At 44.2% G+C, this 25032-nt stretch overlaps 1 protein-coding gene across 1 annotated transcript in view; it reads right to left on the bottom strand.

Moving 5' to 3' along the window:
* Positions 1 to 2931: 2931 nt before the first annotated feature.
* Positions 2932 to 25032, bottom strand: part of LOC123767937 (uncharacterized) — a 214217-nt gene continuing 192116 nt past the window's right edge. Inside the window, exons 12-19 of the mRNA XM_069306626.1 lie at positions 22249 to 22487; positions 20798 to 20976; positions 15301 to 15468; positions 12486 to 12642; positions 11787 to 11909; positions 6110 to 6242; positions 5475 to 5609; positions 2932 to 4507 (exon numbers count right to left, since the gene is read on the bottom strand). Coding sequence (XP_069162727.1) covers positions 4372 to 4507; positions 5475 to 5609; positions 6110 to 6242; positions 11787 to 11909; positions 12486 to 12642; positions 15301 to 15468; positions 20798 to 20976; positions 22249 to 22487 — 1270 coding nt within the window. The 3' untranslated portion in view covers positions 2932 to 4371. The remainder of the gene's footprint in view (positions 4508 to 5474; positions 5610 to 6109; positions 6243 to 11786; positions 11910 to 12485; positions 12643 to 15300; positions 15469 to 20797; positions 20977 to 22248; positions 22488 to 25032) is intronic.

Raw genomic sequence — 25032 nt, 5'->3', positions numbered from 1 at the left:
GCACACACATACACACACACACACACACAAACACACACACATCCAGACACACACACACACACACACACACACACACTCCAGTTGATTGGTGGATGCTGACTCCATACACAGTTTCAAGTGTAGATATGATAGAGTCCAGTAGGCTCAGGACTACTGGACAGTTGAGAGGCGGGACCAAAGAGCCAGAGCTCAACCCCCGTAAGCACAAATAGGTGAGTACACACACACACACACACACACACACACACACACACACACACACACACACACACACCACCAGTGGAGTCCCACAGGGCTCTGTACTCGGTCCTATCTTGTTTCTGATATATGTAAATGATCTCCCGGAGGGTATCGATTCATTTCTCTCAATGTTTGCGGACGATGCTAAAATTATGAGAAGGATTAAAACAGAAGAGGACTGTTTGAGGCTTCAAGAAGACCTAGACAAGCTGAAGGAATGGTCGAACAAATGGTTGTTAGAGTTTAACCCAACCAAATGTAATGTAATGAAGATAGGTGTAGGGAGCAGGAGGCCAGATACAAGGTATCATCTGGGAGAGGAAATTCTTCAGGAGTCAGAGAAGGAAAAAGACTTGGGGGTTGATATCACGCCAGACCTGTCTCCTGCAGCACATATCAAGCGGATAACATCAGCGGCATATGCCAGGCTGGCCAACATACGAACGGCATTCAGAAACTTGTGTAAAGAATCATTCAGAACTTTGTATACCACATATGTCAGGCCAATCCTGGAGTATGCAGCCCCAGCATGGAGTCCATATCTAGTCAAGGATAAGACTAAACTGGAAAAGGTTCAAAGGTTTGCCACCAGACTAGTACCCGAGCTGAGAGGTATGAGCTACGAGGAGAGACTACGGGAATTAAACCTCACTTCGCTGGAAGACAGAAGAGTTAGGGGGGACATGATCACCACATTCAAGATTCTGAAGGGGATTGATAGGGTAGATAAAGACAGTCTATTTAACACAAGGGGAACACGCACAAGGGGACACAGGTGGAAACTGAGTGCCCAAATGAGCCACAGAGATATTAGAAAGAACTTTTTTAGTGTCAGAGTGGTTGACAAATGGAATGCATTAGGAAGTGATGTGGTGGAGGCTGACTCCATACACAGTTTCAAGTGTAGATATGACAGAGCCCGATAGGCTCATGAATCTGTACACCTGTTGATTGACGGTTGAGAGGCGGGACCAAAGAGCCAGAGCTCAACCCCCGCAAACACAACTAGGTGAGTACAACTAGGTGAGTACACACACACACACACATCAGAACTGTCTTCAGGAACCTGTGTAAGGAATCATTCAGAATCTTGTACACCACATACATAAGACCAATCCTGGAGTATGCGGCCCCAGCATGGAGCCCGTACCTTGTCAAGCATAAGACGAAACTGGAAAAGTTCAGAGGTATGCCACTAGACTAGTCCCAGAACTATGAGGCATGAGTTACGATGAAACGCTGCGTGAAATGCACCTCACGACACTGGAAGACAGTAGAGTAAGGGGAGACATGATCACTACCTACAAAATTCTCAAGGGAATTAACAAGGCAGACAAGGATAAACTTTTTAACACGAGTGGTACGCGAACAAGGGGACACACGTGGAATCTGAGTACCCAAATGAGCCACAGGGACGTTAGAAAGAACTTTTTCAGTGTCAGAGTAGTTAACAAGTGGAATGCATTAGGCAGTGATGTGGTGGAGGCTGACTCCATACACAGTTTCAAATGTAGATATGATAGAGCCCAGTAGACTCAGGAATCTGTACACCAGTTGATTGACAGTTGAGAGGCGGGACCAAAGAGCCAGAGCTCAATCCCCGCAAGCACAACTAGGTGAATACAGACACACACTCACAAAACACATTCACACACGCGCCCACACACACACACACACACACACACACAACACACACACACACACACACACACACACACACACACACACACACACACACACACACACACACACACACACACACACAGGCTGGACCAGAAGCGCGCTTATCACTCCACTACAAAACAACAAAGATATTCGATTACCTCCTGATCAAGAAAATAAAATAATTACATTTAACAAAGAAAAAAAAATACAGTAACTAATTTTTTTGACAAGATGACATGAGCTCCGATGAAACTGATCTTCTGAAAACAAACAAAAAATCCAGACGAGCTCATTTTTTGCCCATTTAAAGCTGGAAAAAACTTGGTCTGATCAGCTTGAAATTCGTTGATGTCTGAGATGAAATCTTAAGGATGCTGAGGGAAGTAATCTGTGATGACAGGAACATGTCTCTGGAGGCTGTATGTGGGCTTCGCTATATAAAATCATATGCATATATATATATTATCATAACTAATGGACAATAAGACTCCATTTGATTATCCATTGGTATATATTTATACATATATACATGTTCCCCCCCCAAATACATATACACCTACATTCACACATACTTTAATATATATATATATATATACACACACACGCACCCATATGCATACACGCAAGTATATACAAATACACACCCATACTTATATACATATACATTCACCCTTATATGTATATAACTGACCTTGAGATCCCTTATAGGTATGTGTTATTTGTGTTCCCATTGGGCGTAGTATGTGGGAGTGATGTGGGAGTGATGTGGGAGTGATGTGGGCGTGATGTGGGAGTGATGTGGGAGTGATGTGGGAGTGATGTGGGAGTGATGTGGGAGTGATGTGGGAGTGATGTGGGCGTGATGTGGGAGTGATGTGGGAGTGATGTGGGAGTGATGTGGGAGTGATGTGGGCGTGATGTGGGAGTGATGTGGGAGTGATGTGGGCGTGATGTGGGCGTGATGTGGGAGTGATGTGGGCGTGATGTGGGAGTGATGTGGGCGTGATGTGGGAGTGATGTGGGCGTGATGTGGGAGTGATGTGGGAGTGATGTGGGAGTGATGTGGGAGTGATGTGGGCGTGATGTGGGAGTGATGTGGGAGTGATGTGGGCGTGATGTGGGCGTGATGTGGGAGTGATGTGGGAGTGATGTGGGAGTGATGTGGGCGTGATGTGGGAGTGATGTGGGAGTGATGTGGGCGTGATGTGGGCGTGATGTGGGAGTGATGTGGGAGTGATGTGGGAGTGATGTGGGAGTGATGTGGGCGTGATTTGGGAGTGATGTGGGCGTGATGTGGGAGTGATGTGGGCGTGATGTGGGAGTGATGTGGGAGTGATGTGGGCGTGATGTGGGCGTGATGTGGGAGTGATGTGGGAGTGATGTGGGAGTGATGTGGGCGTGATGTGGGAGTGATGTGGGAGTGATGTGGGAGTGATGTGGGAGTGATATGGGAGAACGTGATGGTGGATTTTGAGTGTGGCCCTTGAGTGCAAGATCTATTGTGATCACCTTATTTAGATCCTTCAAACTTAAAACCACTGCACTTACACCTGTATCTACCCCTGCTGCACCCACACCTGCACCACCACACACCTGCCGCTGCACCACCTCCATCCCCCCCCCCACACACCCCTCCTAACCCCATACATATACAGCTTTGTTTTGCTTCCCACCCTTACGGGCTCACCATAGCCCGTGCTACTGGAACTTATTGTTCTGAGTAGCGAATCTTAAACAACAACAGCTTCCCACCCCAATCCCTTGAGCAGTGTGGAAATGACTCTTATGCACCCCCGACCGAGAGTCCAATACCACACGCAACCACACACCCAAACAAGGGAAGAGTCACAGATTGATTGATAAAGATTGAGCCACCTAAGAGGTGGCACGGGCATGAATAACCCGTTAAAAGAATCACACACACGCACACTTGTACAAAAATACTGGTGATTGGTGAGAAGAAACCCAATCCAACTACCCTCCTGCCCAGACAGTTTTGTTTAATATATTTTGTATCAAAAAACGCCTAAATCTATATGCCCTGAGAGCCACCGTAGGCCTATATATTTATATATATATACGCCACTCCTGCCATTATCCTGGCTATGGAAGCCACTGTGTTCAACTCGACTATTGTAGCCGTCGCGAGACAGAATAATCGATAAACCCCTAATGTGTGTGTTTGGGTATGTGTGTTTATTGATACCCTGTATAGAGTGTGTGTGTACAAGGCCAAAGAGGGGCAAGTCCAGTTGCTCCGGGGCAGCACCATAGCTAGCAAGTCCAAGTGAGGTTGGACTTGGGACGGAAAGAGCGCCCGCGCGAAGTCGCCCGGCTGATGTGTGGGCAAGAGTCTTGAGCAAGAGTCTTGTCTTGAGCAAGAGTCGTGGAGAGGCTGCCGCTGCGGCCACCGCTGCGGCAGCCACTGCGGCTACCGCTGCCGCGTCGTCGGTGATGGAGAGGGAGTCAGAGGGTGTTGGAGAGGCCTCTCAGCGCCAACACCGTCGCCACCACTATCGTCAGCACCACGCGGCCGCGTCGGCACTTCGCTCTCTCCCTCACTCTCGCTGACCGTACGCCGGAGCTCACTCTAAACGTCTTCCTGACGACCGAAACGTGTGTTTTAGACATCATTATCACCCTTATGGACCACACCCACACCCACAAGACACACATTAATCATCATTCGACACCATCGACATCACTATCATCATCCTATAACCTCTTTAATATCACTATTATTATCCTAGCACATCAATCTATAAGTGCTGGTAGAAAAGTAGTCAGTTGTTGATTTGACTCATCTGGTGGCTTGGTTTACCTTGAGGGCTGACTCACCCGGTGGCTTGGTTTACCTTGAGGGCTGACTCACCTGGTGGCTTGGTTTACCTTGAGGGCTGACTCATCTGGTGGCTTGGTTTACCTTGAGGGCTGACTCACCTGGTGGCTTGGTTTACCTTGAGGGCTGACTCACCTGGTGGCTTGGTTTACCTTGAGGGCTGACTCACCTGGTGGCTTGGTTTACCTTGAGGGCTGACTCACCTGGTGACTTGGTTTACCTTGAGGGCTGACTCACCTGGTGGCTTGGTTCACCTTGAGGACTGACTCACCTGGTGGCTTGGTTCACCTTGAGGGCTGACTCACCTGGTGGCTTGGTTTACCTTGAGGACTGACTCATCTGGTGGCTTGGTTTACCTTGAGGGCTGACTCACCTGGTGGCTTGGTTTACCTTGAGGGCTGACTCACCTGGTGGCTTGGTTTACCTTGAGGACTGACTCACCTGGTGGCTTGGTTTACCTTGAGGGCTGACTCACCTGGTGGCTTGGTTCACCTTGAGGACTGACTCACCTGGTGGCTTGGTTTACCTTGAGGGCTGACTCACCTGGTGGCTTGGTTTACCTTGAGGGCTGACTCACCTGGTGGCTTGGTTTACCTTGAGGACTGACTCACCTGGTGGCTTGGTTTACCTTGAGGACTGACTGACCTGCTGGCTTGACTGACCTGGGGTCTTGACTGATCCAGTGGCTTAACTGACTTGGTGGCTTGACTGACCTGGTGGCTTGACTGACCTAGTGGGGAGGGCGTTGACGGTCCTGGAGTGCTCAGGCTTGGGGGAGACGGAGGTGGTGGGAGGCGTGTGTTGGGGCCAGCGGGTGTTCCAAGCCACAAGCCAGTCAGGGCGACCCGGACCACGCATCTCCAGCCTGACACATACACACAACACCTTCGTCAGTATACTCAATCCAGGGTGTATGTGTATGTGGTATACGTATGGGGGGAGCAAGTGAGGGAGTTTATTTATAAGTGAATCCCTGGAAACACAAACTGAAACTGTCTCTATTTTCCGCTTGTTACAACTTGTAATAAAGTTGTTACCTCTTGGCTTAACGTGTTTATAACGTATTAGAACGTTGTTACAACTTGCTATATTGGTTGTTATAACTGGTTAGGTGTTAAAACTTGTTCGAACGTTGTACCAACGTCGTAGTTTCGGTGTGTGTTTGGCGGGTTAAGGAACAAGAGGAGGCATATCCATAACTCCTATGTTCTATATAAACACATTCTATTTATATGAAATTGAATTTGAATATCAAATTGGTTACGGGAAATAAGGGGAATGAAATGCCAATATTATCAGAGCAAAAGAGCCAAGTCATTACGACTATAGAGCACTTTGGAAGACAGAAGAGCAGTTGGCACCCACGTGATTAACGCAGACAGGTGGTTGACGGGGATGTGGAAGAGCAGGGTGTCTTGAGACGCACAAGCTGTCCCCAGCACCCTCTTGGAGTCCCGTTCCGTCGTCTCAAGGGTCAGATTCCAGGAGTTGCAGTTTCCTGTTGAAGGAGGAGGTCACTAGGGTCACTCATGGGTCACTGACGTAGGGATTAACATCACTATCATCATCCTACAACATCATCAACATGACTTATCGTCATCCTACAGTACCATCATCATCCTACAACACTTATCATCATCATGCAACACTGTCATCATCCTACAGCACCATCAACATCACTATCATCATCCTACAACACCATCACTATCATCATCCTACAACACCATCACTATCATCATTCTACAGCACCATCATCATCACTATCATCATCCTACAACACCTCACTATCATCATCCCACACCACCATCAACATCACTATCATCATCCCACACCACCATCATCATCCCACACCATCATCATCACTATCATCATCCTACAACACCTCACTATCATCATCCCACACCACCATCAACATCACTATCATCATCCCACACCACCATCATCATCACTATCATCATCCCACACCACCATCATCATCCCACACCACCATCATCATCACTATCATCATCCCACACCACCATCATCATCCCACACCACCATCATCATCACTATCATCATCCTACAACACCTCACTATCATCATCCCACACCACCATCAACATCACTATCATCATCCCACACCACCATCATCATCACTATCATCATCCCACACCACCATCATCATCCCACACCACCATCATCATCACTATCATCATCCCACACCACCATCATCATCCCACACCACCATCATCATCACTATCATCATCCTACAACACCTCACTATCATCATCCCACACCACCATCAACATCACTATCATCATTCCACACCACCATCAACATCACTATCATCATCCCACACCACCATCAACATCACTATCATCATCCCACAACACCATCATCATCACTATCATCATCCCACACCACCATCAACATCACTATCATCATCCCACACCACCATCATCATCACTATCATCATCCCACACCACCATCATCATCCCACACCACCATCATCATCCCACACCACCAACAACATCACTATCATCATCCCACACCACCAACAACATCACTATCATCATCCCACACCACCATCATCATCACTATCATCATCCCACAACACCATCATCATCCCACACCACCAACAACATCACTATCATCATCCCACACCACCAACAACATCACTATCATCATCCCACACCACCATCATCATCACTATCATCATCCCACACCACCATCATCATCCCACACCACCACCATCATCATCCCACACCACCATCATCATCACTATCATCATCCCACACCACCATCATCATCACTATCATCATCCCACAACACCATCATCATCACTATCATCATCCCACAACACCATCATCATCACTATCATCATCCATCATCACCATCATCACACTCAACAGGGCTGAATAGTGTCAGTGACAAATCACATGAATAACGTTGCTGACTCAGTCATTAACTGGTGAACTATGCCATGTCATATATTATCGTTCAGTAAACAATGTCGGTGTGACGACGCCATTGACACAACAATATGGAATGGATTTCTTTTATTTTTGGAAAAGAGCTTCTGATTGCCTAATTATCGATACAATTTATTTATGAAATATTTTAAATATTAAGTATTATAAAATATAATAATATACAATATAAGTAATATAAGTAATATATTAATATTAAGATACAATTATGAAATATTTTAAGATTTGCAATTTATTGGGCCTTAGATATTTCAATTTTTTGTATTGTAGGCATTTATCAGACTATGGAGTTGTGTTGGTCTGGAGTGGCCTCTCTAGGGCGCAAAGCCTGGGTAGGTTAATACGTGGAGGAGAAGCTGTTACCCATGCAGCAGGTGCGCCGAAAGTCTCCGCTCCAAAGGCCAATACGATTGGTTCCAGCGCCGTGGCAGGAACTGTCAGAACGAGGATGAAAGCGACAACGAACTGTCCCTAGAGGTTCCAGTTCCGGAGTTAATTTGGCTTTTTGTAATAATTTGTAATAGGCTTTATATGATGGCAATTCTATAATTTTTTTAATTAATTTCTTTAAAGTACAGTATTTTGAAATCAGTGATGATGGATACTGTAGAATACATAATATGTTTTATTGAATATATAAATATTCTGAAGGCATATACACGAATACACAGCCATCTACCCACAATCACCATACATACACATACGTGTACGTAATGTATATATAATGTATACATACATGCACGTAATTTATGTATAATCATAAAGCTGGATGTCCTACTAAGCCTATCATAGAAGTAGTCATTATACACAGGATCTTCATCTTCCTTTTAGTTCAAGTTCAAGTATGTTTATTGAGACAAAGAAATACATCTCAAAGGGATAGAGTAGCTTAGGCTATTTCTACCCGCCATCCTTTTTGTTTTGCGTATAAAATCTTTCGACGAGTTAGAGGGGGAGTTACGGGGCTCACCATAGCCCGTGCTACATGGACACTTCATCCTGAGTAGCTAAATCTGAAACAACAACATAGAGGGGAGCGATAACTAACTTGTTTAGCGTGAGGGGGAGTTAGTGGTAGAATAAATATTGACTTCAGCGAGGCCAATAATAAACCTCTGGTTATCCGGAGGTTTATATTGTAAACACCGGATATATGGCTCCAACCTCTCCTCTTTAACACATACTACTTTTTTTGGGTTACGCTATTGACCCTATCGTGAAAATTGTGGTGGGTCACGGAAGTTTAAAATCGCCGCTAATGTTTCTTGGCTGTGGTGAATAATGTCTGAGGCTAGGTGAGTAGCCTAGGTTCTACTAGCCTAGGTGATTAGGTGTTCTACTAGCCTAGTCTAGGTGATTAGGTGTTCTACTAGCCTAGTCTAGGTGATTAGGTGTTCTACTAGCCTAGTCTAGGTGATTAGGTGTTCTACTAGCCTAGTCTAGGTGATTTGGTGTTTTACTAGCCTAGTCTAGGTGATTACGTGTTCTACTAGCCTAGTCTAGGTGATTAGGTCTTCTACTAGCCTAGGTGATTAGGTGTTCTACTAGCCTAGTCTAGGTGATTAGGTGTTCTACTAGCCTAGTCTAGGTGATTAGGTGTTCTACTAGCCTAGTCTAGGTGATTAGGTGTTCTACTAGCCTAGTCTAGGTGATTAGGTGTTCTACTAGCCTAGTCTAGGTGAGTAGCCTAGGTTCTACTAGCCTAGGTGATTAGGTGTTCTACTAGCCTAGTCTAGGTGATTAGGTGTTCTACTAGCCTAGTCTAGGTGATAAGGTGTTCTACTAGTCTAGTCTAGGTGATTAGGTGTTCTACTAGCCTAGTCTAGGTGATTAGGTGTTCTACTAGCCTAGTCTAGGTGAGTAGCCTAGGTTCTACTAGCCTAGGTGATTAGGTGTTCTACTAGCCTAGTCTAGGTGATTAGGTGTTCTACTAGCCTAGTCTAGGTGAGTAGCCTAGGTTCTACTAGCCTAGGTGATTAGGTGTTCTACTAGCCTAGTCTAGGTGATTTGGTGTTCTACTAGCCTAGTCTAGGTGATTAGGTGTTCTACTAGCCTAGTCTAGGTGATTAGGTGTTCTACTAGCCTAGTCTAGGTGATTAGGTGTTCTACTAGCCTAGTCTAGGTGATTAGGTGTTCTACTAGCCTAGTCTAGGTGATTAGGTGTTCTACTAGCCTAGTCTAGGTGAGTAGCCTAGGTTCTACTACCCTAGGTGATTAGGTGTTCTACTAGCCTAGTCTAGGTGATTTGGTGTTCTACTAGCCTAGTCTAGGTGATTAGGTGTTCTACTAGCCTAGTCTAGGTGATTAGGTGTTCTACTAGCCTAGTCTAGGTGATTACGCGTTCTACTAGCCTAGTCTAGGTGAGTAGCCTAGGTTCTACTAGCCTAGGTAATTAGGTGTTCTACTAGCCTAGTCTAGGTGATTACGTGTTCTACTAGCCTAGTCTAGGTGAGTAGCCTAGGTTCTACTAGCCTAGGTGATTAGGTGTTCTACTAGCCTAGGTAATTAGGTGATTAGGTGTTCTACTAGCCTAGGTAATTAGGTGATTAGGTGTTCAACTAGCCTAGTCTAGGTGATTAGGTGTTCTACTAGCCTAAGTAATTAGGTGTTCTACTAGCCTAGTCTAGGTGATTAGGTGTTCTACTAGCCTAGTCTAGGTGATTACGTGTTCTACTAGCCTAGTCTAGGTGAGTAGCCTAGGTTCTACTAGCCTAGGTGATTAGGTGTTCTACTAGCCTAGGTAATTAGGTGATTAGGTGTTCTACTAGCCTAGTCTAGGTGATTAGGTGTTCTACTAGCCTAGGTAATTAGGTGATTAGGTGTTCTACTAGCCTAGTCTAGGTGATTAGGTGTTCTACTAGCCTAGTCTAGGTGATTACGTGTTCTACTAGCCTAGTCTAGGTGATTAGGTGTTCTACTAGCCTAGTCTAGGTGATTAGGTGTTCTACTAGCCTAGTCTAGGTGATTAGGTGTTCTACTAGCCTAGTCTAGGTGATTAGGTGTTCTACTAGCCTAGTCTAGGTGATTAGGTGTTCTACTAGCCAAGCCTAGGTAATTTGGCGAAACAGCCGCGTTTTTTACGGAGTGGGTATGGAGGTATGGAGTCATTTGTATTACACAACCAATAGAACCTGAAACTCGTTTCTGGAAACTATTTTAGATAACTGTTTCGTAAGAAACAAGCGCGCACGCACGCGTACACACACACACACACACACATACACACACACACACACACACACACACACACACACACACACACACACACACACACACACACACACACACACACACACACCATCACTCTCACCATCATATAAACATTTTTTCACAGGTGGGTACAGGAACAAAAGACTGCTGAATCCTGTCAGCAGGCTAAGAACTTTCCCGCCCCATAAATCGTTATCATTCCCGTCAATCGTTTAACTTGCAGGCACCCAATCACTGCTGGGTGAACAAAAGCGTACCGTTAAGGACTGGCGCCCAGTCAATCCTCTCAGACCATTCCATCCAGCGGTCCACCCCAAAGACACATTCATCAATTTTAACATGCTGTTCATTCAAATTAGAAATGTTCTCAAATATAAATTAATATTATTTTATATTAGCATATTGTATGTATTTAGGCATTGGTTAGGTGTTTAGGTTCCGTTGGCCATTATTTGTATTTGTAGTACGTGGGTGAAGCATTTACAGCGTTGTGGTTCGAACAAAATTTGTCAGTGAAGCACGTGTTCGGGAAGTGTTCGAACGTCAGCAGTTGTGAGCCGTGTGTAAACCGTTTTTCATTCATAAACAGGGGGTTTGGCGGGTGCATGGAATCACTTTTGGATCTTTGTTTGGAGGACGGGCTGTTTACAGCGTTGTGGTTCGAACAAAAGTCGTCAGTGAAGCACTTGTTCCGGAAGTGTTCGAACGTCATCAGTTGTGAGTCGTGTGTAAACCGTTTTTCATTCATAAACAGCTGGGGTTTGGCGGGTGGATGGAGTGGACTATGGCCTTAGTTTATGAGAACGGACTGTGCCACTGAGGACTCAAGCACTCACTCACTCACTCACTCACTCACTCACTCACCGTGTTTGGGCGGGGTGACGGTGATAGCGAGGGCAGAACCAGGCTGGCAGTTGATGACCCAATTACAAGTAACGAACAAGTAGGTGGTGATTGGCGCCGTGTAGCTCTTGGGCCCCAACTCTCCTGTCAACACAACACGGGTTAATAATACTCCCTACTCACCTTATTCATCCTACTCATCTTACTCATCTTAATCATCAACTCAACCCGTCCTCTCACATTTGTTCCGGAATCGACCACTCCGTTAAAAAATGTGACGTATTATTTCAATTAAAGCACCGTAAAATTTACGTTTTCAATGCATCGTGCCTCGCGTTAGGTAAGGTGCTTGGGTAACCTCTTTTCTAGTTAGGTAAAACAGTTGCATTTTGTTACGGAGTGGCAGATGAAGAGAACGCCGGAGGCTTAACACAGGCTTAAGGTAACATCATTGACGCCAAATTAATTTGGGCTCAATTTAAAGATATGCAAATTGTATCCTTTATGTGTATCCTTTATGTGTATGTTTATGTGTATGTGTATGTGTGTGTGTGTGGTGTATAGCAAGGCGAACACAACGCACTTCTAAGTTCAAGTACGTTTATTGAGACAATGAAATACATCAGGATAGAGTAGCCTAGGCTATTTCAAGATAGAGTAGCCTAGGCTATTTCAAGATAGAGTAGCCTAGGCTATTTCTACCCTCCCTCTCCCCTGCACCTGTGGGTGTCTTGTGGTAGGTGGGTCCGCAGATGGTGGCTGGGAGGAAGGCGTACTCGAGGGAGAAGTTGAAGCCCTGAGAAGCCCAGGTGAAGTGGGAGACGTGGTAGATGATGTCCACTCCCCCTGCGGTGTCCACCGTCATCTCCTGCACCTCCTGTAGATGACAGGAAGACTCAGTGTTTCGGGTCTGAAGGCATACACACGAATTCACAGCCTTGTACCCACCATCACCATACATGCATACACATACGTGTACGTAATGTATGTATTAATGTATACATACATACACGTAATTTGCATAAACGTATAATGTATAAGTATACAGTATACTTATATACAATATAATGTATATAATATAATGTCTACAGGAAGTGTACAATAATAATACAGAGTATATATAATATACTCTGTATATTATATATATATATATATATATATAATATAATATAGTATATATACTATAGATTATATATATAGTAGAGTATATATATAATATACTCTATAGAAGCTTTGTATCAACAAATACATAAGCCGGAAAAAAATTTGGTTAATGATGGAAGATAGAATCGGGAACCGATGAAAGAAATTAGCAAAAGATATGAAGAAAGTATTAAAAGGTAATTATGAGAACGAAGCCTATCTGATTATAGAAAAGTTTATTACAAATGGGAGAAGAATGACAGAAATTCAGAACCAGGATATTGGTCGATTAGCCGTGACTGATCTAAATGCGGTGGGAGTTACTTAAGCAAGAGATTAATAGGTTTAGACACCCTAGGATTACTCGATTACTATTCTAGGCTTACTAGGCCAACATGGGGCTGAGTGAGGATTTGGTGGATGTGGATAAATTGGCGTCGTATTGCACAGTATTCAAAGGTGGCGTTAGTTCGACGTTAAATGAACGTTGTTACCGTTGATTGATCGTTGATAACGTTGATGAGAGGTTGAATAGCATAGTGGGCTAACTGAGGTACCACAACGTAGGAAGAAAATGAGACATTTGGTTATTGACGTTAATAACAGCACACGAGGCTAGCACCAAGAATCTTGACGAAATGCAAATATGTTCTTTGAAATGTTTTGAAAGGCGTTTCATGGGGAAATTACACAAGTACAAACGAAATAAAGATGATAAAGCAACGTAAGGGAAAGAAGGAAGGCGAAAAACGTAGGAATAGAGAAGAACTGGTGTATGTGAAGGGTTTATTATAATAAATATATAATATATACATATATTATGAAGCTGTATTTCCAGCGCGGTCCGTTTTCTCTAATGACTGACGTGGCGTACCTTAAGCGACCTTGTGTTTACATCGCCAGTTTGGATGCGCCCGCAAGTGGTTCGGTCATTTATTTTACGCTTATTACCGTGGAGCTTTAGCCGCCCCCGCCTCGAACACGAGCGTAACGCCTTCCTAAAGTGGCAGCGGTGCCTCGGGTGTTATAGAGAGAGAGCCGGGAAGACAATAGAGGTAAAAATTTTGAGTTAATACTTAAGGATTGTTGGTGGGTATTCTTGACCTGAGAAGTGGCGCTTGGGTGGTGTGTGACTCCTTTAAGTGCTTCAAAGGTCATGAACGGCTGACATTTGATTTTTTTTTTAATTTTGAAATTATTGCAGTTTTGAATTAAGATTATTGTCGATAAGAAAATAATTCGCATGAGGTTCTTGTTGATAAATCACTGTTTTGAGTGCTAAGGAAAGCGTATGGTGAAAGTTGAGAGGTGTCAACACTTCAAAAGCTATGTGTGTAAATCACGAAAAATAAACACGTGATTAAAAATGTGAGTGTCAGACCACGGAGAAAAATTGAAACAGGAATTTCCTTAAGTACTTTCGTATATTAATACATCTTCAGAAGGAGTCAAAAAGCTATGTTGGTGGGGACGGGGGTGGGGGTGGGGGGTTGTTAGTGCTATAAGTGTCATTGCAACTTGAAGACAATAAGTGATACAGTGAGCATATGCAAGCAAGATGAAAATAGAGTTGTGCCTCAACACTTACTTCACAGCTGTCTCAGGTTGGTACAACTCTATTGTACTTTTAATATATGCAACTACTGATATCTTTTCATTTCGTATCGTCCAATCACTTGGACTGGGCGGTAGAGCGACGGTCTGGCTTCTTGAAGGTCAGCGTTCAATCCCCGACCGTCCAAGGAGTTGGACATTGCAGGCGATGAGTCACAATAACGTGGCTAAAGTATGTTGACCAGACCACACACTAGAAGATGAAGGGACGACGACGTTTCGGTCCGTCCTGGACCATTCTAAAGTCGATTGTGTCTCAAGCCACAATCGACTTGAGAATGGATCAGGACGGACCGAAACGTCGTCGTCCCTTCACCTTCTAGTGTGTGGTCTGGTCAACAGTTGGACATTATTCATTTCCATCATTCTAACCGAAATTCTTATTCCCATGTCCCTTCCAAATGTCGTGTAGTCATAATGGCTTAGTGCTCTCTACTAATCATTACCTTACCTACATTTCACAAGCGTAATTTGGATTTGAATCATGTTATTGTGACCAATCCTCTACTACCCTTTGTAGTTAATGTGTATCGGACACAGTTTTTCGAGGAATTCATCTCCAGGATTGAATCTTATTGACCAATGAGATTAGAATTATATCATTTCGATTTAAATCCACGTTTCCAGGAACTCATTCCTGACGTAAATATAGGGATTACAATGCCCACACGACGGAGAAAACACAAAGCTTTTTTCCCTGCAATTGAACAAATCCCTGCAACCTGTAATATTTCCCCTGCAACACTGCCAAGGGTGGGGGGTGGTGGGGGAGACTTACCTTGATGGGGCCACAGTGGCAGGAGATAATCTTGTGGGTCTGAGTGTGGACAAAGAGAAGGTGATCGACGTGCTGCAGAGGCACCGTGGTTGGGTGGCACTGGCATCCTTCCTCCCCACACTGGGTCGAGCAGTGGCCCTCTGTGGCACTCAGACTCACCTCCCGTACCTGTGGGAGAATGATTAGCCCTCACAATAGCCTCATTATCATTTTCACTCATCTTGGATTTTTTTCGATGGCGAATGAGTCGAGTATTTTTATGTGGTTTATCCTCTCAAGATGAATTCTCACAGCAGCTGCCTAGCTCCCGGGTACCTATTCACTGCTAGGTGGACAGAGACATCAGGTGTAAGGAAATGTCTCTAAACGTCTCGCCTTACGTGAAATTTGAACTCGGATTCAACTTACTGTGAGCAGACTGTCTCAATTAATTAATGATATGAGTTATACACGAGGGCTATTAATCCTCTTAGACCGGTTCAAGGAGCTTGTGCACTAATAGGCTGAAGGGTCAAATATGGCTGTTATAATTGCAAATGTTGTGACCACTTAAGTGAAGGAAAAACACACATTGATTGTGTAATATTGACCAAGTATTATTGATATATCATGTGGTTATATACTAATTATGATGGGTGATTTAATTGTGAAATTAACCTTGAGATTTTTGTGACTGATGTTCATGGTGTCCAGCTGTTAAATGATAAGGACTGTACTCACATATATCGTGTAAAGCAAATTGTGTATGTATTACTAATACATATATAAAAAACATGGATATGTATATGTATACAGAGTATTGTTTGTACGATGTAAAAGTAGATAGAAGCCTAATTGCGTGTGTATAGTGTGTGTGTGTGTGTGTATGTGAGAGTGTACTCACCTAGTTGTGTCTGCAGGATCGAGCATTAACTCTTGGATCCCGCCTTTCGAGCATCGGTTGTCTACAGCTATGACTCCGGTCCTATTTCCCTATCATACCTGGTTTTAAAATTATGTGTGTGTGTGTGTGTGTGTGTGTGTGTGTGTGTGTGTGTGTGTGTGTGTGTGTGTGTGTGTGTGTGTGTGTGTGTGTGTGCTCATGAGAGAGAAGCACGCATTCTGGAGGGTTGTCTGGGGACCATTTTAGATGTTTAAAGGTTGTGTGTGTGGGTAATATATATATATATATATATATATATATATATATATATATATATATATATATATATATATATATATATATATATATATATAGACGCCAGGCGTCGTTAAAGTTGGCTCTGGGAGGCTTAAAGATGGCTGCATTGGGTCCTGGCGCTTTAAAAACAAAAATGACTCTCTTGAGGTTGTTGTTAAAGATTCGCTACCTGGAACATACAGTTCCAAGTAGCACGGGCTATGGTGAGCCCGTAGGTCTTAATGTTTCGAGGCTTGACAATTGTCCCCCTCATTTCTTTCTGGAGGAGTTTAAAAAAATGTCCAATCATAGGTCCTAAGGTGTACAAATGGCTGCTCTGGGCCTTTTAAGGTGTTAAACTAATCCATCTTAACTATCGTTCCTTCCCGGGCCCTTTTAAACCCGTATTAATGATGTAGTGAGGGTTTAAAGTCTTGTTTAAGTGAACTTTTGTCTGGAGGGGGGTGAGGCAAGATCTAATATTATTATGAAAACAAAATCACCCACCTGGGACTGAGAGGAAACAGACGACCTTGAAGCATGGGGGTGTGGTGGGGGTTAGGGGGGTGTGGGAGGGGGGTTAGGGGGGTGTGGGAGGGGGGTTAGGGGGTGTGGGAGGGGGGTTAGGGGGTGTGGGGGTCTAGAACGTGTACTGGCATGTTCATTGTGACGTCATAGTGACGTCACACACCTTGTTCACACCATGTATAGAACATTGAGTGTAATCTTATTTTCGTTGGGTTGGGTTGAGTTAGGTTAGGTTAGGGTAGGCTGGGTTTAGTTTAGTTAAGTATGGGTAGTTATGAACAAATCCACAAGGGCCGTGACGAGGATTCGAACCTGCGTCCCGGAGCATCCCAGACACTGCCTTAATCGACTGAGCTACGACAGGGTTAAAAGGGTTGAAACCGAAGTTCTACTGAATAAAGGACAAGCAGCAGAAGGTCTATTGGCTGCCATACGAGGCAGCTCCTATTGGTTCATACGCTGGGTTGTTTGAGGGGGTAGGGTAGGCCTATATATGAATAGGCTATGGGTAGTTATCTTTGATTACAGAGCAGTGATACCGTGTAGGAGCACATACTCTTCCTTACGTTTCAGATGTTGTTGTTATAGATTCAACTACTCGGAACAAGTTCCAAGTAGCACGGGCTATGGTGAGCCCGTAACTTACCTGGCACAGGAGCGGGGCAAGTAGCACGGGCTATGGCGAGCCCGTAGTGGACTTACCTGGCACAAGAGCGCCACGTTTCAGAGCCTACTGCCCTTTAAGGTCAGTGACCTACTGGTGGAGGTCACTGAACCCCACTCCTACCCTCCCCAGTGCTGGGTCAAGCACGCGTCACCTCATGTATAACCTTCCATTTGTGTTTTAATTGGTCAGTCAATCCGTTAAAACAGCGACTGCATCAGCCCGAAAAAAAAAAACGTAATATTGACGTTTTCAATACATCGGCCACAATGGGATAGGTGGGTTGCTTAGGTTAGGGGGAAACAGTTGCATTTTTAACGGAGTGGCAAAAGGGACAGACCTCTCCCTTGGCCATGATGCATCTTATTCTTTGGATTCATTGGTGACAGCGCAGTATTGGTCCATACTGCCAGTATGGACCAATAGGAGCTGCCTCGTGTGGACCAATAGGAGCTGCCTCCTATGGGCCAATAGGAGCTGCCTCGTATGGACCAATAGGAGCTGCCTCCTATGAGCCAATAGGAGCTGCCTCGTGTGGACCAATAGGAGCTGCCTCGTGTGGACCAATAGGAGCTGCCTCGTATGGACCAATAGGAGCTGCCTCGTATGGACCAATAGGAGCTGCCTCGTATGGACCAATAGGAGCTGCCTCCTATGAGCCAATAGGAGCTGCCTCGTGTGGACCAATAGGAGCTGCCTCGTGTGGACCAATAGGAGCTGCCTCGTATGGACCAATAGGAGCTGCCTCGTATGGACCAATAGGCCTTCTGCTGCTTGTCCATTATTCTTAGGTCACATTAAGGTAAGAAAGATGCACAAGGGGAGCGTCTTCCTTGCCCTGTTTCCTTTCTGCCTACCTAATCTCTTCACATTTTTGTCGTCATCCCCCTTCCTTTGTTTGTCTTTCTTCTTTGTATCCATAAACTCCACTTCTGAAGTTATTTTGACTGGCGCCACTGTGTGTACTCTGGGAGCCTGTGTGTGTGTGTGTGTGTGTGTGTGTGTGTGTGTGTGTGTGTGTGTGTGTGTGTGTGTGTGTGTGTCTACCAGGTCAGCTGAAAATGGTGCTAACCCACCCCCCAAACCCCCCCCTTTATTAATATGCACTATATACGCCAGAGGTGGCTAGGTATACCTGTTACGGGTTATTCATGCCCGTGCCACCTCTCGGGTGGCTTACTCTTCATCAATCAATCAATCAATCAATCAGGTGTACGTGTGTGTGTCTGTGTGTACTGGCGGCGCTGGTATAGCTCTGTAGTGCCGTGCAATACGTTGCGGCTCTCTAACAGACGGTTAGCTCTAACGGACGGGTTACCGCTAACGGACGGGTTACCGCTAACGGACGGGTTACCGCTAACGGACGGGTTACCGCTAACGGACGGGTTACCGCTAACAGACGGGTTACCGCTAACGGACGGGTTACCGCTAACGGACGGGTTACCGCTAACGGACGGGTTACGGGTGAGAGCCTAATGCCACTATTGGACGGTAGAGTGTTGTGTTTAAAATGATTGGCGTTGTGGGCGGCGAGCGTAAAGGACTGTGAGCTCTAAGACTTTGTTTGTCTTACGCTCCAATAACCTTTTAGCGGAAGGGAAATCCGCAAGCAGGAAAATCTTCTTCTCAGTGGAATTTTTTTCCTCGGGTTGGTTGGGAAGGGTTCAACGGTTGTCTTGCGTCATCTTCTGGGTAATATAACAGACTTGGAAATCGCTGGGTTGAGTGGGTAGGGTAGGCCTATATATGAATGAGTTTGGGTGATTAGAAGCTGCCTGGTATGGGCCAATAGGGGCTGCCTCGTATGGGCCAATAGGAGCTGCCTCGTATAGGCCAATAGGAGCTGCCTCGTATAGGCCAATAGGAGCTGCCTCGTATAGGCCAATAGGAGCTGCCTCGTATAGGCCGATAGGAGCTGCCTCGTATAGGCCAATAGGAGCTGCCTCGTATAGGCCAATAGGAGCTGCCTCGTATAGGCCAATAGGAGCTGCCTCGTATAGGCCAATATGAGCTGCCTCGTATGGGCCAATAGGAGCTGCCTCGTATGGGCCAATAGGCCTTCTGCAGTTACCTTTGTTCTTATGTTCTTATGTTAAGAACATCAGAACTAGCATCAGAACTTTACATTTATGTTGATAGAGCGCCTGCCTCCCCATGCTGGAGGTCGGGTGTTCGAGCCTCCTAGTGCCCAAGGTGAAGGCAATGTTACGTCCACAGTAGTGCGATATACATTTTATATGTATTATATACAACTTATATACAACTCGGGCAGCAAAAAACTACAGTCACTCGACAAAAAACATACTGGCAATGGGCCAGTATGTAAATAATGTAAATAATTCAGCCACGACATAGTGCCTCGCTTCATGCAGGTCGGCGTTCGATCCCCAACGGTCCAAGGGATTGGTCATCCTTTCTTCCAGCCGTCTAGTGTTGTTATGGTCGTCCTGATGACTTAGTGCTCGCTGCTAATTGGCTCTCCCACCTCAGAAGTACGACAGTGTTGCCCAATCATGGCCGTGGATGCGGTGTAAAGATTTGTTTGTGTAGTAAGGGGTAAAAGCGTTCTGTGTAACCGCTTTGTATAGTTTGTATGTCAAGTGTGTGTATAATGTGGTGGGTAAATACTGGAGGGGTATTCAATGCGTGCGCGCGCGCACGCGCGCGTGTGTGTATGTGTGCACTCCCCTAGTTGTGCTTGCGGGGGTTGAGCTTTGTCTCTTTGGTGTGTGTGTGTGTGTGTGTGTGTGTGTGTGTGTGTGTGTGTGTGTGTGTGTGTGTGTGGTGTATTAACGAGAAAGAGAAATATCAGGGGAAAAGCGCCAAGCCATTACGACTATATAGCACTGGGAAAGGGGTCAGGATAAGTATTTGGGATGGGACACGGAAGGAAAGGAATAGTACCCAACCACTTGTGGACGGTCGGGGGGAATTGAACGCCGACCTGCAGGAAGCGAGACCGTCGCTCTACCGTCCCTCCTCCCCGAGTGGTTGGACTAACGAGTGTGACTTAGTACTCACCATCAGTGAAGATGTGAGTGAGTGTGACTTAGTACTCTTAGTACTCACCATCAGTGAAGATGTGAGTGAGTGTGACTTAGTACTCACCATCAGTGAGGATGTGAGTGAGTGTGGAGGGCACTCACCGTGAGTGAGAGCGACTGGGAGGCCGTAGGAACGAACAAGTAGCTACAGTTAAGTTGACCCTCCACGTTCCAGAGGAGGGTAGTGGAGGGGTGGGTGACGTAGCCGTGTCTGGGGCTGGCGGCCCCATAGAACATCACGTCACAGACGCTGGTCGGCTTCTTGGTGCCCTCTACGCGTGCTGCAGAGACGGGGACAGAGAAGAGGTTTCTATGCAGGCGATGAGTCACAATAACGTGGCTGAAGTATGTTGACCAGACCACACACTAGAAGGTGAAGGGACGACGACGTTTCAGTCCGTCCTGGATCATTTTCAATCGACTTGAGAATGGTCCAGGACGCTTTTATGACTAACTTGTAGTTCGTAAGATAAGTTCAAGTCGATTGAGAATGGTCCTGGACCATTCTCAATCGACTTCAGAATGGTCCAGGACGCTTTTATGACTAACTTGTAGTTCGTAAGATAAGTTCAAGTCGTTTGAGAATGGTCCTGGATCATTCTCAATCGACTTGAGAATGGTCCAGGACGCTTTTATGACTAACTTGTAGTTCGAAAGATAAGTTCAAGTCGATTGAGAATAGTCCTGGACCATTCTCAATCGACTTGAGAATGGTCCAGGACGGACCGAAGCGTCGTCGTCGTCCCTTCACCTTCTAGTGTGTGTGGTCTGGTCAATAAGAGGTTTCTATGTTACACACTATTCCATCCGTCAAACTTCCTGTATTCCATCAAGTCTCTATCTCCATTTCCCACTCCATAAAAAAAAAATTCCCTAACCATTATGGCACTCAAGTAACCCATTCAATCTATCAACTCTGAGGCATAGAAAAATCGTCACTATTACGATGCTTTAATATTTAATCGTACGTCGTATTATCAACGGATTGGTAACTTCCGTTAAAAAAATATAACTTATTAAGTCTCATTTTTTTTGTAAGGAATTGACTCATCCGTATAAAATTCGACGTACAAGTAAAACTTAAAAAAAAATTAAAGCAAACATAATATTACACGTTTTCTATGCATCGGCCTCGATAGGTTAGGGAGGTTGTTGGGGTTCGTACGTTTGTGGTTAGGCAAAATAGTTGCATTTTTTACGGAGTGACGAATGGAGAGAGAGACATTCACGAACTGCAAAAATCTCACGAATTAAAAACTGACAGACTGCAAAAATCTTACGAACTACAAAAAATCTTACGAACTCCAAAAAATCTTACGAACTACAAAAAAACTTACGAACTACAAAAAATCTTACGAACTACACAAAATCTTACGAAGTACAAAAAGAATCTTACGAACTACAAAAAATCTTACGAACTACACAAATCTTACGAACTACAAAAAATCTTACGAACTCCAAAAAAATCTTACGAACTACAAAAAAATCTTACGAACTCCAAAAAATCTTACGAACTACAGAAGCAGCGCAGGAACCACACAACAGTCACTCACAGTTATGGAAGTAGTATCCACCGACCAGGAACTGGTTGAGGAAATTAGTGCCCGGCGCCAGCTTGAGTTCGACCTCCATGGTGTTGGAGGAGGAGAGGAAGAAGACCTGCTGCAGGAACCTGCCAGAGTTGCCCCGCGGTTCCCGGGACACCGGGCCGCACAGCTTCCGCAGGAGGTTGTCTCGTCCTTCTCTGTTTAGTCCGTCGTATATGGAAGCCTCTGAGGAACACGATCTGCCCCTGGAAGGAAGGTTAGGTTAGGTTAGGGAAGGTTAGGTTAGGTTAGGACTCGTCTCTGTGTGCTTACATGGAGGCAGGCCCAGGCGCTAGAGCCCCCAATATCACACACACACACACACACACACACACACACACACACACACACACACACACACACACACACACACACACACACACACACACACACACACACGTAGGGAGCCGGCGGCCGAGCGGACAGCACGCTGGTCACGTAATCCCGTGGTCCGGGGCTCGATTCCAGGCGCCGGCGGGAAACGATGGGCAGAGTTTCTTTCACCCTATGCCCCCTGTTATCTAGCAGTAAATAGGTACGTGGGAGTTAGTCAGCTGTCACGGGCTGCTTCCTGGTGTGTGTGTGTGGAGTGGAAAAAAAATAGTAGTAGTAGAAACAGTTGATTGACAGTTGAGAGGCGGACCGAAAGAGCAGAGCTCATCCCCTTGCAAGCACAACTAGGTGAATACAACTAGGTGAATACAACCAGGTGAATACAACTAGGTGAATACAACTAGGTGGATACAACTAGGTGAATACAACTAGGTGAATACAACTAGGTGGATACAACTAGGCGAATACAACTAGGTGAATACAACTAGGTGAATACAACTAGGTGGATACAACTAGGTGAATACAACTAAGTGAGTACAACTAGGTGGATACAACTAGGTGAATACAACCAGGTGAATACAACTAGGTGAATACAACTAGGCGAATACAACCAGGTGAATACAACTAGGTGAATACAACTAGGTGAATACAATAGGTGAATACAATAGGTGAATACAACTAGGTGAATATACACCCACACTGTAACGTGACTCAGTTTTCAAATCTGATAGGCTCTCAGGTGTTCAATGGGGGGTTGTGCAATTGCAATGCCTGTGACAAACCTATTTTATTTCCGTGTATTGAAACTGCCGCTTTTTGTCAGTGAAAATCACCGCTGCTCACGACTTTTTTTTTTTACCACTACACGTTTATAGAAACCGGGGAGAATAATTTGTTTGAAATAATCGCTATTAAATATAATAAATAATCTGTTAAATAATTAAATAATCTATTAAATAATTAAATAATCTATTAAATAATTAAATAATCTATTAAATAATTAAATAATCTATTAAATAATTAAATAATCTATTAAATAATTAAATAATCTATTAAATAATTAAATAATCTATTAAATAATTAAATAATCTATTAAATAATTAAATAATCTATTAAATAATTAAATAATCGCTTGATGATTTAAGGGACAAGTTGAAAAATATTACTTATAAGGAAAGATAATAATAATCATATAGTTATTAACGGTAGTGTTAATAATTATGTCATTATATGTTAACTACCACCACTACCACCACCACTACCACTATTTCTACTACTATAAAAACTCATACAGATGCTATTATAACTACTTACTACTTAGACTACATCTAGAACTATTGATAGCAAATACTACTATTACTACAACCATTCAGAGGCTACCAGCCCTGGATGGTGTATTGGTTAAGTCTGTGAGTGGTAGTGGTTGGATAAGTCTGTGAGTGGTAGAGGTTGGATAAGTTCATGAGTGATTGTGGTTTGGTTAAGTCTGTGAGTGATAGTGGTTGGATAAGTATGTGAGTGGTAGTGGTTGGATAAGTCCGTGAGTGATAGTGGTTGGATAAGTCCGTGAGTGATAGTGGTTGGGTGTAATAGGAGCTACCACGTGTGGATCAATAAACCTGTTGATTTCTCAATTCTCACGTTCCTATTTATCACAGCAACCTATGCTGCTTACACTCCAACTATCACCACCACCACTACCACCATTACCATCTACTACTACTACTATCAACTACTATCTACAACTATTTACATTAATAAAACGTTTACCACCGTTAAAAGACCCACACACACATTGATATGGAAATAATATTGAAATTCAACGGCAGATTCTCATCTTTTTATTTATAGGTTTATGAAATGAATTTATTTTTAATATATTTTAAAAAGCACTTCGCAATGGAAGTTTTCGAAGCGCTTCTGTTTCGTCAGCTTATTAATGCGTTTATCAAAGTGAATTGATTCGTTGTTCAAATGTCATTTATAGCAAATGTCTGCGATGTATGTTTTATATATATATATATATATATATATATATATATATATATATATATATATATATATATATATATATATATATATATATATATATATATATATATGTTTGTAATGAGCTGGCTTCTCAACAAGGGTATCTCCTGCCTTGCTAGTCTCGTGTTTCGTTTCGTATTAAACGAACGAGATGAGAGGGAGAGAGAGAGAGAGAGAGAGAGAGAGAGAGAGAGAGAGAGAGAGAGAGAGAGAGAGAGAGAGAGAGAGAGAAAGGGGCCTTTATTGCTGTGAAAATTAAACTAAACCCCCCAATTCCCCCCCCCCCCCCCTCACGCACACCCGTAACAATAATCCACTTTCCCTCCACACCTGCTGCTATAACAACCCTCCACTCTCCACACACCTGTAACAACCGTGAACTACTTG

This window comes from Procambarus clarkii, chromosome 58 (genome assembly GCF_040958095.1).
Source record: "Procambarus clarkii isolate CNS0578487 chromosome 58, FALCON_Pclarkii_2.0, whole genome shotgun sequence".
NCBI lineage: Eukaryota > Metazoa > Arthropoda > Malacostraca > Decapoda > Cambaridae > Procambarus > Procambarus clarkii.
This window is presented reverse-complemented; position numbering and strand designations above follow the sequence as displayed.